Genomic DNA, 11,759 nt, shown 5'->3' with positions numbered 1-11,759 from the left:
AATGCATTTATATCTTCACTCATGTAGTAACTAAGACACAGTATATTTGTTTTATACCGCGGATATTAAATATATTATTTTTATGATACAACGTTTGGCGGATTTGAAGCCATAAAGGATGGATGGATACTCTTTAATTTCGGCTGGGCGAGGTTGGCTCAGGTTTCAGGTGCGTCCGTATTTTCCGTTGTGAATGGCCACTACTTGCGTATTCGCTACGCACAAACCAAACCTGTAAGCACTTTCCTAAAGCGGGCACCCGGGGGCGCGTGTAACTTTAACAGTCAGCTGATCAGTGGCTCCTTGGCTCGCGCATGAAACGGGAAGCGCCCGAAAAAGAGAAAGAAAAGAAAACGAAAGCGTGGAAAAGAAGAGAGAGCAGTATTCCAGAGAAACGCCGGCCATGGCTGGGATTAAAGGTGCTCGCTTTTGTCACTTTCTGGTCGACTTATGTGTCACTACTTTGTGGTGCGGGGTTCCCGTTTTGACCTCGAATGAGGCGCTCGTCTAGCTCCGGTCGGACGTTCGACTTTCCAGTCTCTTCTTTCGTTTACTTCCCTTCTCCTGATTTTTAAGACGTTTTATGGAGCGTCGGTTAATCGAACGTTTTGACGGTGAATAGAGGATGTGCATGGCGCGGCGCGGCGCTATAAATCTCATGGGACCGCACAGGGGTTTCCTGCGGCCGGTAACGTAACGCGACACAGAATAACAAACTCGCATCCGCCCACTCAAATTCAGGGTCGCGGGGTTTAACACGGGCTGAATACCAAAGGGCACATTTAAACGTACACATGCAGTTTAGAGCGACTAATAAACTTCCGCCCATATTTTTGGAATGCGGCAGGAAAACGATGTACATGTACTGAGAGGAACTGGGACGGAGCACGTACAAGACCAGCAGGCCGGACCGTGGGCTGCTGTCCGGCAATGATGCTATCAAGTAAGACGCCGTTTCGCCTACAGTTAAAACTTTTCAGTGTACTTTTTATATTCAGTTTTAGTAAGAAATGCACTTCATCATACTTTTTATCATAATGATTTGTGGTGGCAGAACTGTCAAGGCCACCTTATCCCACTCGCGTAAAAGAGAAATTGAAAACTTGCTTGCTTTGGAAATTCATGTTCTCTCTCTGTTCACCCCAACACATTACACCCTGTACCTTTTAATCAATGTATTTATTTTAACCTGCTCCATTATATTTCTTGTAATAACCAAGACTTAGAATTTAAAGTGGCGCAGAGGTGAGTACATATCTGTTCGTGTACAAGGGGTCCGAGTTCCATCTATGTGCAGTTAGCTTGTTCTCCCAGTGGGCGCTCTCCTGTTTCCTCTGATGATTTAAAGACTACATACGGTATATGTTGGCATCTCCAAAGTGATCTTGCATCCTTAGCTGAACTGATGTATCTGGTGTAGATGTTGGCCCATAATCACACTGTGATTGTAGAAAAAGGGTTAGAAAGTAAATATGGGTTGATGCATTGTGAGTGATAATCTAAAATTTAATTTTGATTGAAGTTAAAATCTGCAAAACAGGTGGCAAATAAAAACAAAAAGGATGTGAATATGAGTACCTCAAAAAGGCCAAAGGGAGGAATGTTATCAAGTGAAATTTATTTATATAATTTGACCAAAGTGCTTTACAATAATAAGAAAAAGGGCATAAAAACACATTGCAATAAAATACATTAGATAAAAAGGCTTCAAAAAAAGAGCCACAAGTAACATTTGGGTAAGAGCAATGTTGGACAATTAGTAACCATAAAAATGCATACTTAGAAAATGAACAGAGTTAATTTACAAAGTTACTCTAAGATAGTCAAGATAACCTACAATTTAGTTAATAAATGTACATTTTTAACTGTATTTTAAAATAATCGGTTGTGAGAGCTGATCTTATTGAGGGGGCAGGCTGCTCTGTAGCTGAGGATCATCTACTGTGAAGGCACGATCACCCCACAGCTTCAAGCGTGTGCGTGGAACAGACCGCACAAAGTGATTAAAAGATCAGAGAGACCTGGTAGATGAGTAAGGCCCTAAACTGAAAAGAGCAACTTTTGACCACAGCATTTATCTCTTTATCAAGTTTGAGATCTGAGTCAAATATAATAGCAATGTTTCTAAAGTAAGACCTGATTTGTGAAGTTAGGGGGTGAAAAAAGATATTATTGTTGATTATTACTATTAATTGAGAATGAATGGCCAAAACGAATAATCTGTTTTTGCATCTACACAGAGTAGCGAGAGTATCCTTATAATTGGGTTTCAGCGGCAGGTATATTTGGGTATCATCTGAATAAAAGAGATTAATCTGCGTAAGAGAACTAATCCCAGAACAATAACTGGGACTGTAGGAGATGATAAATTATTAAAAGCTGACACTAAAGGACCTGCTCCTAAGGTAATCTGCACAAAGGCAGTGCTCAGAATTCCAACACAGTGTTCAAGTCGATTAATAAGAATATGTTGATGGCAGCATTTTGATCCATAGCAAGTAACATAACACAGCTCCCGGAATCAACTGCTAGCAGCAGCTCTCTTGTCACTCTTCATATCAGTAGGGCAGATTTAGTTCAGTGAAATGGTTTGATTTCAGACTGAAACCTATCAAGACAGCTATTTTGCTATAGAAAGGCTTACAACTGAGACAAAACAACAATTTTAAAGATTTTAAAAAGAAATGGTAATTTAGAGAGAGAATCAAAATCACTGAGGACAGAGGTATCACAATTTGTCTCTTTGAGCAGAGGTTGAATTACTGCTATTTTAAAACAAGACAGAACAGAACCTACTGTTAAAGAATTGTATAGAATGGACAAAACACTTGTCCCAATTACTTTAAATACCTCTATTTTTAAGTGATAGCAGTGGAATGAAGGGTAAGTGAAGGGTACATGACATCATTAAACGAGGGGAACGAATGCCATAATGATATTGTGATCCCTCAGTTTTCTCAGAACCAGAAAGGTCTGGAGGAAAATGAAGATTGGAAATGCAGTGGAGTCAACAGAAATGCTGTCGGGGTGAATTTATTGAATTTGGATGAAGGCTTAGGAGATGTGAATGACATATGCTTGTACCTCAGTTTAGAGGTATAAAATTATTGTCCATCCATTATCAAAACTCAGTTCATCGGTGATTCTGGAGCATTTCCTTGAAAAACATCCTATGCAGAGCATTAACTGGATTTCTCACCACTGAAATATCCAGCTGCAGCCAATACTTTCTTTGTTTAGAGAGATTTTCTAAACAAAAAAGGCCTGTTTGTTGGATAACCCCTGAATTGTGGCACTGGCCACTTTCACTGAAGCCCAAGCGTGCAACTGGCCACTGACAGACACCTTATATGCGCCACGGTGTGGGCATTTGAAAGGCCTATTCTTTGTGGAGGTGTCTGTTTTATATTAGACTAGCAAAATACCCGTGCTTCACAGTGGAGAAGTAGTGTGTTAAAGAAGTTATGAAAAAGAAAAATATAAACTATAACGTAACATGATTGTCAATGTAATTGTTTTGTCACTGTTATGAGTGTTGCTGTCATATATATATATATATAGTCACACTTGGGTCACAGATTTGCTCAGAGACACTCGAGATCGTGGAAATAAGAAGGAATTTTATTCAAACACTGCAAACAAACATTTTTCACCTTTGCTCCTTGACAAAGATGACAGTTTCGCCTTTCAATTAAGGGTTTCGTAAGTTTCTTCTTCTTCGAATGTAAACGCGTCAGGAGCAGGGGCAGTCTGAGAGAGAGAGAGAGAGAAAGCAAAAGAAATCAATACCAAATCTGACAGGCTGCGCTGCGGCTTTTAAGTCGGAGTACAGCGTGAGGCTTGTATTGCGCGTTATAGTGCAAGGATAAGGAGCAATGTGAGGGTAGTCTGTGTTTCAGGCTTTGTGGTTTTCCCAGGGGCGTCTGTATCTTCTTGGGGTGCGATCAGCCCTCCAGCTCTCTCTCTCTCTCTCTCTCTCTCTATATATATATATATATATATATATATATACACATAAACATATACACATCTACATATATGTACATATATACACATATAACATATACATATATACTTATACACATATATATATATATATATATCCCTCACTATATCGCGCTTCGACTTTCGCGGCTGCACTCTATCGTGGATTTTATATGTAAGCATAACTAAATATATAACGCAGATTTTTCGCTGCTTCGCGGGTTCTGCGGACAATGTGTCTTTTTACTTCCTGTACATGCTTGCTCAGTTGGTTTGCCCAACAATACATAAAGCTTTGATGTGACCTTATCAAACTAAAAAGTATTAGTTTAGGGTGTAGTGTGTAAATGGGTGCAGAATTGGCTAAAACACTGGGAGCAAAGAGTTATCGTGCATTTTGGTGATTTTAATTAAGAATTGTGTCTTTCAGGGGATAGTGCTGGGGCCATTGCTATTTTTAATACATATATACTGTACTAGCCATCCCCAGCAGCTTCGCTGGCGTAATAATGAGACAGGCGCTGCCAGGCTCCCCACTCCTGATGTTGCACTTCCCCCTCCCCTCTGCCCACAGCCTCTGTCTTGGATTAGTGTGAATATATCGCTCCTGCAAGCGAACTATGACTCTTAGCGCGATGAGAGAAGTCCCAAAAATCAACCAGAAATTACAGAAAAAAACCCGATCTAAATCAGTTAAGTAGTTCTCTCACTAGCCAAGCAGAGATAAGGAATGTCCCGAGGCTGGCGCGTGAGTGAGAAGGGCCCCTTCCATCTCCCCTCACCCCACTGTGTGTTTCTTGGATTCGCGCAAAAAAATTGTTACAGCAAGCGAACTGTGATACTTAGCGCAATGAGCAAAGTCTCAAAGTCAACCAGAATGTTCAAGTAAAGTAAAGTATAGAAAAAAATCCAATCTAAATCCATTAAATAGTTATCTCGTGAAAAGCGGACAGACTTTGGATTTTATATACTACTAGCAAAATACCCGCACTTCGCAGCGGCGAAGTACTGCCTTAAAATTTTTATTAAGAAGAAAATTAAACCTTTTTAAACTGAGGGAAAATATACCAATAATTATTTGTTAAGGATCTCTTTGTATACCACATTGTGAGTTCAGCCCTCCGGTTGTAATATGACCAAGCTGTGCGCTGAGCTTACTCTTGAGCATGCAATGTACAGTTGGCCATGAGAACAGTAATCTTGTTTCAAATCCCACAGCTTGGATTGCTGCTGTCATAATTGGTTTGAGTTTCATGGTTTGTTTCAATTACGACAGTATTTGCAGGACTTGTTGTGTTGAAGTGACATTCGGCATCTGTCAAGCGTTGTAAGCATACAACCGGTTTCATCGATAACTTCACATCCAGCTTTTGGGAGTTTAAACATTCATAAACATCAAAGTGTCCACTACTGAAATCGTCACCTGTGAGTCTAAGATATTTAAGAGGCACTGGCGGTTGTCGAAAGGTGTAAAATATTTGGCCATTTCGGTACACTTGAAAGCGACAACCGAACAATTCACCGGCAGCCATCAACTCGCATGCAGAACCATAGGTGAAGGGCTTAAGCATTTCACTCTTCTAGTGCTCCTGTGTAGTATAATTATCTCCTGTACCGTCATCAGTCCACACCTTTAACCTGTCCCAGTCATTCAATACATAAGACACAATGTTCCTCCGGATATCAAGAGTGAGCCTGATATGGCCATTCAATATATAACAGAGAATGGAAAAGGTAGGTGCCATCTTCGGGCATGGAAACCACTCGGTAAGTGACAGTTCTTTGATCGATGGTGATCACCTCGATAGACATGGTAATGGGGGTTGTAATGATAAAGGAAATAGGTACCTGAGAAATGTAAAGTAAGTCTAAAATACCTATACAATAACTATAATTGTAATAAACAAAACAGCGGAAAGCCGTGGATTAAACAAAAAGGCTGTAGTTATCAGTAGGGAGACGTGAATCCCGTGGCGAAGCAAGGAAGGGAATGTAGAGACCAGAGTGACGGACGGCCTTATATAGGCAGGCAGCCAACAACGTGGGAGGCGTTGGGATGGGGGACCCAACGCCACCTCACACGGTGACCGAGCTGCAGGCTATGGACATATATATGTACGTAAGTAGTATTCAGTTAGCGTTGGGAACCCGTGTACCAAGTTTCTTGAAGATGGGCCCATAGGTAACAAAGACTGTTGAAAAGTTCAATATGGCGGCCGACAGTGGCATCATACCACCGAAATAAGTACATACATTGGTTTCGGTTAGTGCAGGGAAGCCGCCTACCAAATTTGAAGAAGATGGGGCCATAAATAAGAAAGTTCAATATGGCAGACGTTGTTGAACGTTATGACCATTACGCATAGAATTTCGAAATGAAACCTGCTTAACTTTTGTAAGTAAGCTGTAAGGAATGAGCCTGCCAAATTTCAGCCTTCTACCTACACGGGAAGTTGGAGAATTAATGACGTTGGAAAGTTCAATATGGCGGCTGACAGTGGTGTCATACCATCGAAATAAGTAAGTACATCGGTTTCGGTTAGCACAGGGAAGCCGCCTACCAAATTTCGTGAAGATGTGGCCATAAATAAGAGAGTTCAACATGGCGGACATTGTCGACCCTTATGACCGTTACGTGTATAATTTCGAAATGAAACCTGCTTAACTTTTGTAAGTAAGCTGTAAGGAATAAGCCTGCCAAATTTCAGCTTTCTACCTACATGGGAAGTTGGAGAATTAGTGATGAGTCAGTGAGGGCTTTGCCTTTTATTAGTGTGTGTATGTATGTGTGTGTATATGTATATATATGTATATATGTATATATATATATATATATATATATATATATATATATATATATATATATATATATATATATATATATATATATATATATATATATATATATATATATGAGAGAGATCAGTGACAGGTTATGGTTAAACTTTAAAATACACTGGTGAGGCTGCAACTGGAGTACTGTGTGTGGTCTTGGTCTCCATATTACAAAAAAGATGTAGAAGAAAAGCACAGGAAAGAGTGGCTTGGCTGATTCTGGCACTGCAGGGTATAAGTTATGAGGAGATTTTTTCAGGAGTGAGCATTTTTAGTTTATGCAAATGGAGATTAGGAGGCAACATGATTGATGTGTTTAAAAATTAAAAATGGAATTAGTACAGTGGGCCCAGGCTGTCACTTAAAAATAAATAAAACAAGAACATAGGGGCACAGTTGGAAACTTGTTCAGTGTAAATTTCACACAAACATTATGAAAATTTTCTTTACACAGAGAACCACAGACACACGAAATAAAATGACCCAAGTAGTGTGGTTAGACAATAGGACTTTAGGAGCATTCAAAATTCGCCTAAATGTTATTTTGGAGAAATTAGCTGGATGGGATTGGTGAGCTACGTTGGCCCAGGTGGTTTGTTTTCATCAAAAATGTTCTAATGTATAAATTGACCAATTAAGCAAAATTGAGAACACAAGTTTTTTTTTTTTTTTCTTTGCAGTTTTTAGAATGTTCAAGGAGTGACACCAAGGTCATATTGTGTCGTATGATATTTAGGAAAAGGTGATTGTTGGAAACTTTTGCTTCTTTGTCCTCTTCAACATCATATGCTAGTCTTCTTGCGCCTTTGTTCCCAACATTTTCACTATCGAATTTCTGCATTTGGACAAACCTACTTTTGCCATAACAAATTTAAACATTTGTGTCATGCACATGCATATTTCCCTATTTTAAGCTTTAAATTCATTAGAAAAATATTACTGGCAAATATGGAAGACATGGAAGAATCATATCTTGTTGGAAAAAAGTACATTATATTCTCCTTATTATCCTCCCACCGGAATTATGCTGTGGTTGGTGCACATGCGCATGGGGAAAAAAAAATATATATAAAAAAAATGTTAAATTATGTGCTTCCCATGATTTTATTTAGTCACATATAACCATGAAAATTGTGGTTAAAAATTTTGCTTTTTAGTGCATTTATAACTAAAGTAAATAAAATTTGTTTTACATTAAAATTTTATATTTTTTTTTACTTTTTAGTTTTTGAGTATTTTGCAAATTATTTTTCTTTTTCATGAATGGGAAGCTTCTTTAAATGTATTACATAATTTATCTTCTTTGCAGAATTATTTGAATACTAAAAATATTTTGGTCTGTATTTTTCTGTTCAGGCTCTTATGGGATTAGCGCTCGGTCGCTGCAAAAAAAAAAAAAAACGATCAATGACAGAACAGCAAGCTTGTGCTAATACTTCCTCATGAAGGCTACTCTTTCGCAAGAGTAAACAAGTAAAGTCAGCGCACATATTTACCCACTCCACTCACTGGAAGAGGCAAGTGGGGGCAATCCGATGCGCTTCTCACTTGTATGCTCCTATATTGCACTATATTCTCTCTCTGTCATTGTTGTGTGTGCATTAATTGGAATCGCATAACCATTGATTACGACGAAATGTGTTACATAATTGTGTTGGTTTTGACAGATTAATGTATTGTCATCAATACTGAGCACGTATGCAAGATTTGAAGAAATTTGCTTTGCCAAAAGTGGGTTTAAAATAAGTTGCAAGATTTGACCCAGACAAACAAATGGCCAGAGGAGTCGAGTTAAATAAAATAGTTTAAAAACATAAGCTTTATTTCTATACAGCAGAATCGAGTTTTAATGAAAATCCATAGCTTTATACCATTTCACACAATTATGAAACTATGGTTAAGAGTTGTATACACTGAGCGACTTGTTTTTCAGTTATTGTGGTCAATGATTCACATCCTGACACACCACAGAAATATTAGATTGTTTATGGATGTTTAAAATATGTACATTTTTAAAATTTTGGACCCCTCACAATACCTATACACTTGTATAATACAGTAATAATACCCTTATCTTGTTATTTCTAATTTATAGTTGTTTGTCACATTAGTTCTAAGTCTGTGCCAGCAGATGGCAGCAGAAAATTAAAAATAAGGTATCTGAGCAGAGGCTTTGAAGATGTTTTTGCAAGTGTTAGCTAAAGTTGTTACAAGGCTATCTAATCGCTTGTAATTGTCAGGAGCTTAAGCAGAGTTTTTTTGGCTATTCACCTTGGAAGGCTGAAATAATGGCTTTCAGAAATGTGGCCTTCCTCATTTAAGGAACTCTGAAATCTAAAGCACAAGGAGGCCAGTTGAATCATCATTTCCTTATCGATTGAACACTGTGATCTTGAACGAGTGATTTGACTAGCCAGTGCTCCCACTGTAACACAATAAACAAAACCAACCTTTCTTTTGTGAAACCACTATGGAGTGATTGTGCTATTCAAAAGCTGAAAGACCAAAAAAAAACCTACAATAAGTAACAATGAAATCGTAGTTTATACATTGACATTAAGAATTGCACCACACTTGCAAACCAGGTGTAAAACAGTAACTACAACTTCTATTAGTCCAACTGTCCATTTAAAATTAGATTAGTTAGAAAGCATCACACAAACCATAACATTTTAAATTCAAAGCAACAAGGCGAACAAATGGATTTTTAAGAATCAGTATATTCAAGCATTAGTTGCAGTGGTTAGCAATGGGAATCTCAGGTTTTAATCCCAGCCAGTACACATCCATGTGGATGGATTTCCACTGTTTATAAAATGTTTTCAGGGATACAGTGGAAAGGACAAATCATTTGCCTGTTGGTTGTCTGTATGGCATGTGTGTCAAGTTGCCTGGTGACTCTGAATAGGTATTCTCCAGCGTTGGTTTCTATCATGTATCCAGTACAGATTGAATAGATACTTGCCTCGACACTCTAAACTGGATAAGCAGTGTCTTTGATTAGTCGTCGTCTGAGGCTGCAGAGGTTGCTGGGCACAAGGAGGCTGGCGCGACATTTAAAAAGACACCAGTTCTACAGAGAGAGAAAAAAAAAGGTCTTTTGTGTTTTGTGTCTGAAGTTGCCTGTCTCTTTGCCTTCCCGTTTTGCTACTTGTGGATTCTTGATTTGTCCTTGGCCATCTCCTGTTTTGGGTGTAAGGACTGTCTGAGGATTTGTTGTCCTGCGAAGAAAGGAACGCTCCTGATCCCACTCTCACATCATCATCTCATCAGGAATTACCGGTAGGACTGACCTTTACATTCATATACAGTATAGCGTGCTGATCTCTGGACTATCTACCTCCATTTCATTTAATCAGTTGCCGTTTATCATGGACTTCACAGTGTGTGGTTTTTGTTAGTGGTTTGTTATTGTTGAGTTTGTGTTTATTGTGTATCACATAAGGGGAACTAGGGTGGGATCATTGTAGTTTCATATATTTCATTTATTATTGTTTAATAAATTCTTTATTTTGTTTTATTACTGGTTGCTTTTTTGTCTCTGTAAGGGAGTGTGTGTGTGAGAGCTGGGCCAAGGCTCGGTGCATTCTTTGGATCCCCATCTAAAAAATAAACTACAGATAGAAATAGAGGCAAATTTCTCACTTAGATCTCTATAGCTTTTCCTATACAAATGCATACATTTCTGACTCTGCATGATGTTGATGAGATGACCCCTAAATAGTGCCTTTATATTATAATATCTTTGGGTTCAAAGTTTTTAGCTTAAGTAGCCTCACTAGTTGGATAGAAAGAACATTATTTGTCTCTGGGGTGGGATATCTGGCTTTTTACAGAAGTATATCAAATAAATAGGTAAATGAATATACAATATAAACGCACATAGTTAATTATACACTGCAAAGTGGGATGACTACACTGAGATGACCATGAGCTGGGTTGCACAGAGAGAAAAACAAAAGTGTGCTGGTCATTAGTAGACACATAATGAAGCTGCCCATTTTAGGGTCATAACAGGAATGCCCTGTGACCATTTAAATTGCCTGGCTGCAACTTTTTATGAGGTGGAAAAGGACTGCTGCAAGCAGGGCAGACACCCGTGGACATATCATCAGAACAAGCACTTCCTTACACTCAGACTGTTACTTAGAAGTGAGCTATTTAGCGTGTGCACAGTAGGATATGAATCCATCCGAGCCAACTAGAGAGACAGGCTGAAACTGCAAACTGCCTCCTGGCATTTTCTAAACTTGAGTAAAATGTCAACTATATAATTTAAGAATAAATTGTACAAGAAATTAATTGCCTAATAAAAGTAAAATTTGTGCTAAATTTTAGATAACCTTTGTTCAAGATTTTGATGGAGTTACATCTTTTAAAAGAAAGTTTGAAAAGAAGCAAAGGGAAAGTATAACTAACTACTGTGGGCAAAATCAGCAAACTTTTAGAGGAACTATATTTAAAAAAAAAAAAAAAAAATTTAACTGGCACCTATGAGGACCAAACAGGGTCTGTCAGATCAAAGGTAAAAAAATCAGAACCCGAGTTTGAGTTAATTTGCGTCACAAATCTGCAAAACGAGTAATCGACTGCCCTAAAATTGCTTTGCTACACAGAAATACAAATCCATCAATATTTGCTGTACATGGGTGATTGTACCGTATGATACTGGTCTAGCAAGGAGAATCACTTGAGAAGAAACATCCAAGTTTTACGTCCGAAGTAAGCCCTTTGCAAAATAAAATTTCATGGTGTCTTGATATAAATACATACTGTTCTGCCTTTTTTTTTTTTCCTTTTTCTTTACAAGTGTGATTACAATGTCTGCTTCCTTACAGTTAGGAAGGGTGTATTGTGTCTACTGTAAATACTGGTATGGCATAAACCTGGATCTTCTGCTGTTAACAGGAAATGGGGACAAAAGGTCAATCCTAATATAC

The 11,759-nt window shown here is 38.3% G+C and overlaps 1 protein-coding gene across 2 annotated transcripts in view; it reads left to right on the top strand.

The window, feature by feature from the left end:
• Nucleotides 1-207: 207 nt before the first annotated feature.
• Nucleotides 208-11,759, top strand: part of LOC120514387 (leptin receptor gene-related protein-like) — a 64,738-nt gene continuing 53,186 nt past the window's right edge. The window contains exon 1 of one of the 2 annotated variants that reach the window (XM_039734730.1): nt 208-419. In XM_039734730.1, coding sequence (XP_039590664.1) covers nt 404-419 — 16 coding nt within the window. In that variant the 5' untranslated portion in view covers nt 208-403. Of the gene's footprint in view, nt 420-798; nt 944-11,759 lie in introns of those variants that run through there. The other variant, XM_039734731.1, reaches the window with a different exon arrangement.

The sequence above is a fragment of the Polypterus senegalus genome, chromosome 14 (genome assembly GCF_016835505.1).
Source record: "Polypterus senegalus isolate Bchr_013 chromosome 14, ASM1683550v1, whole genome shotgun sequence".
Taxonomy (NCBI): Eukaryota; Metazoa; Chordata; class Cladistia; order Polypteriformes; family Polypteridae; genus Polypterus; species Polypterus senegalus.
This window is presented reverse-complemented; position numbering and strand designations above follow the sequence as displayed.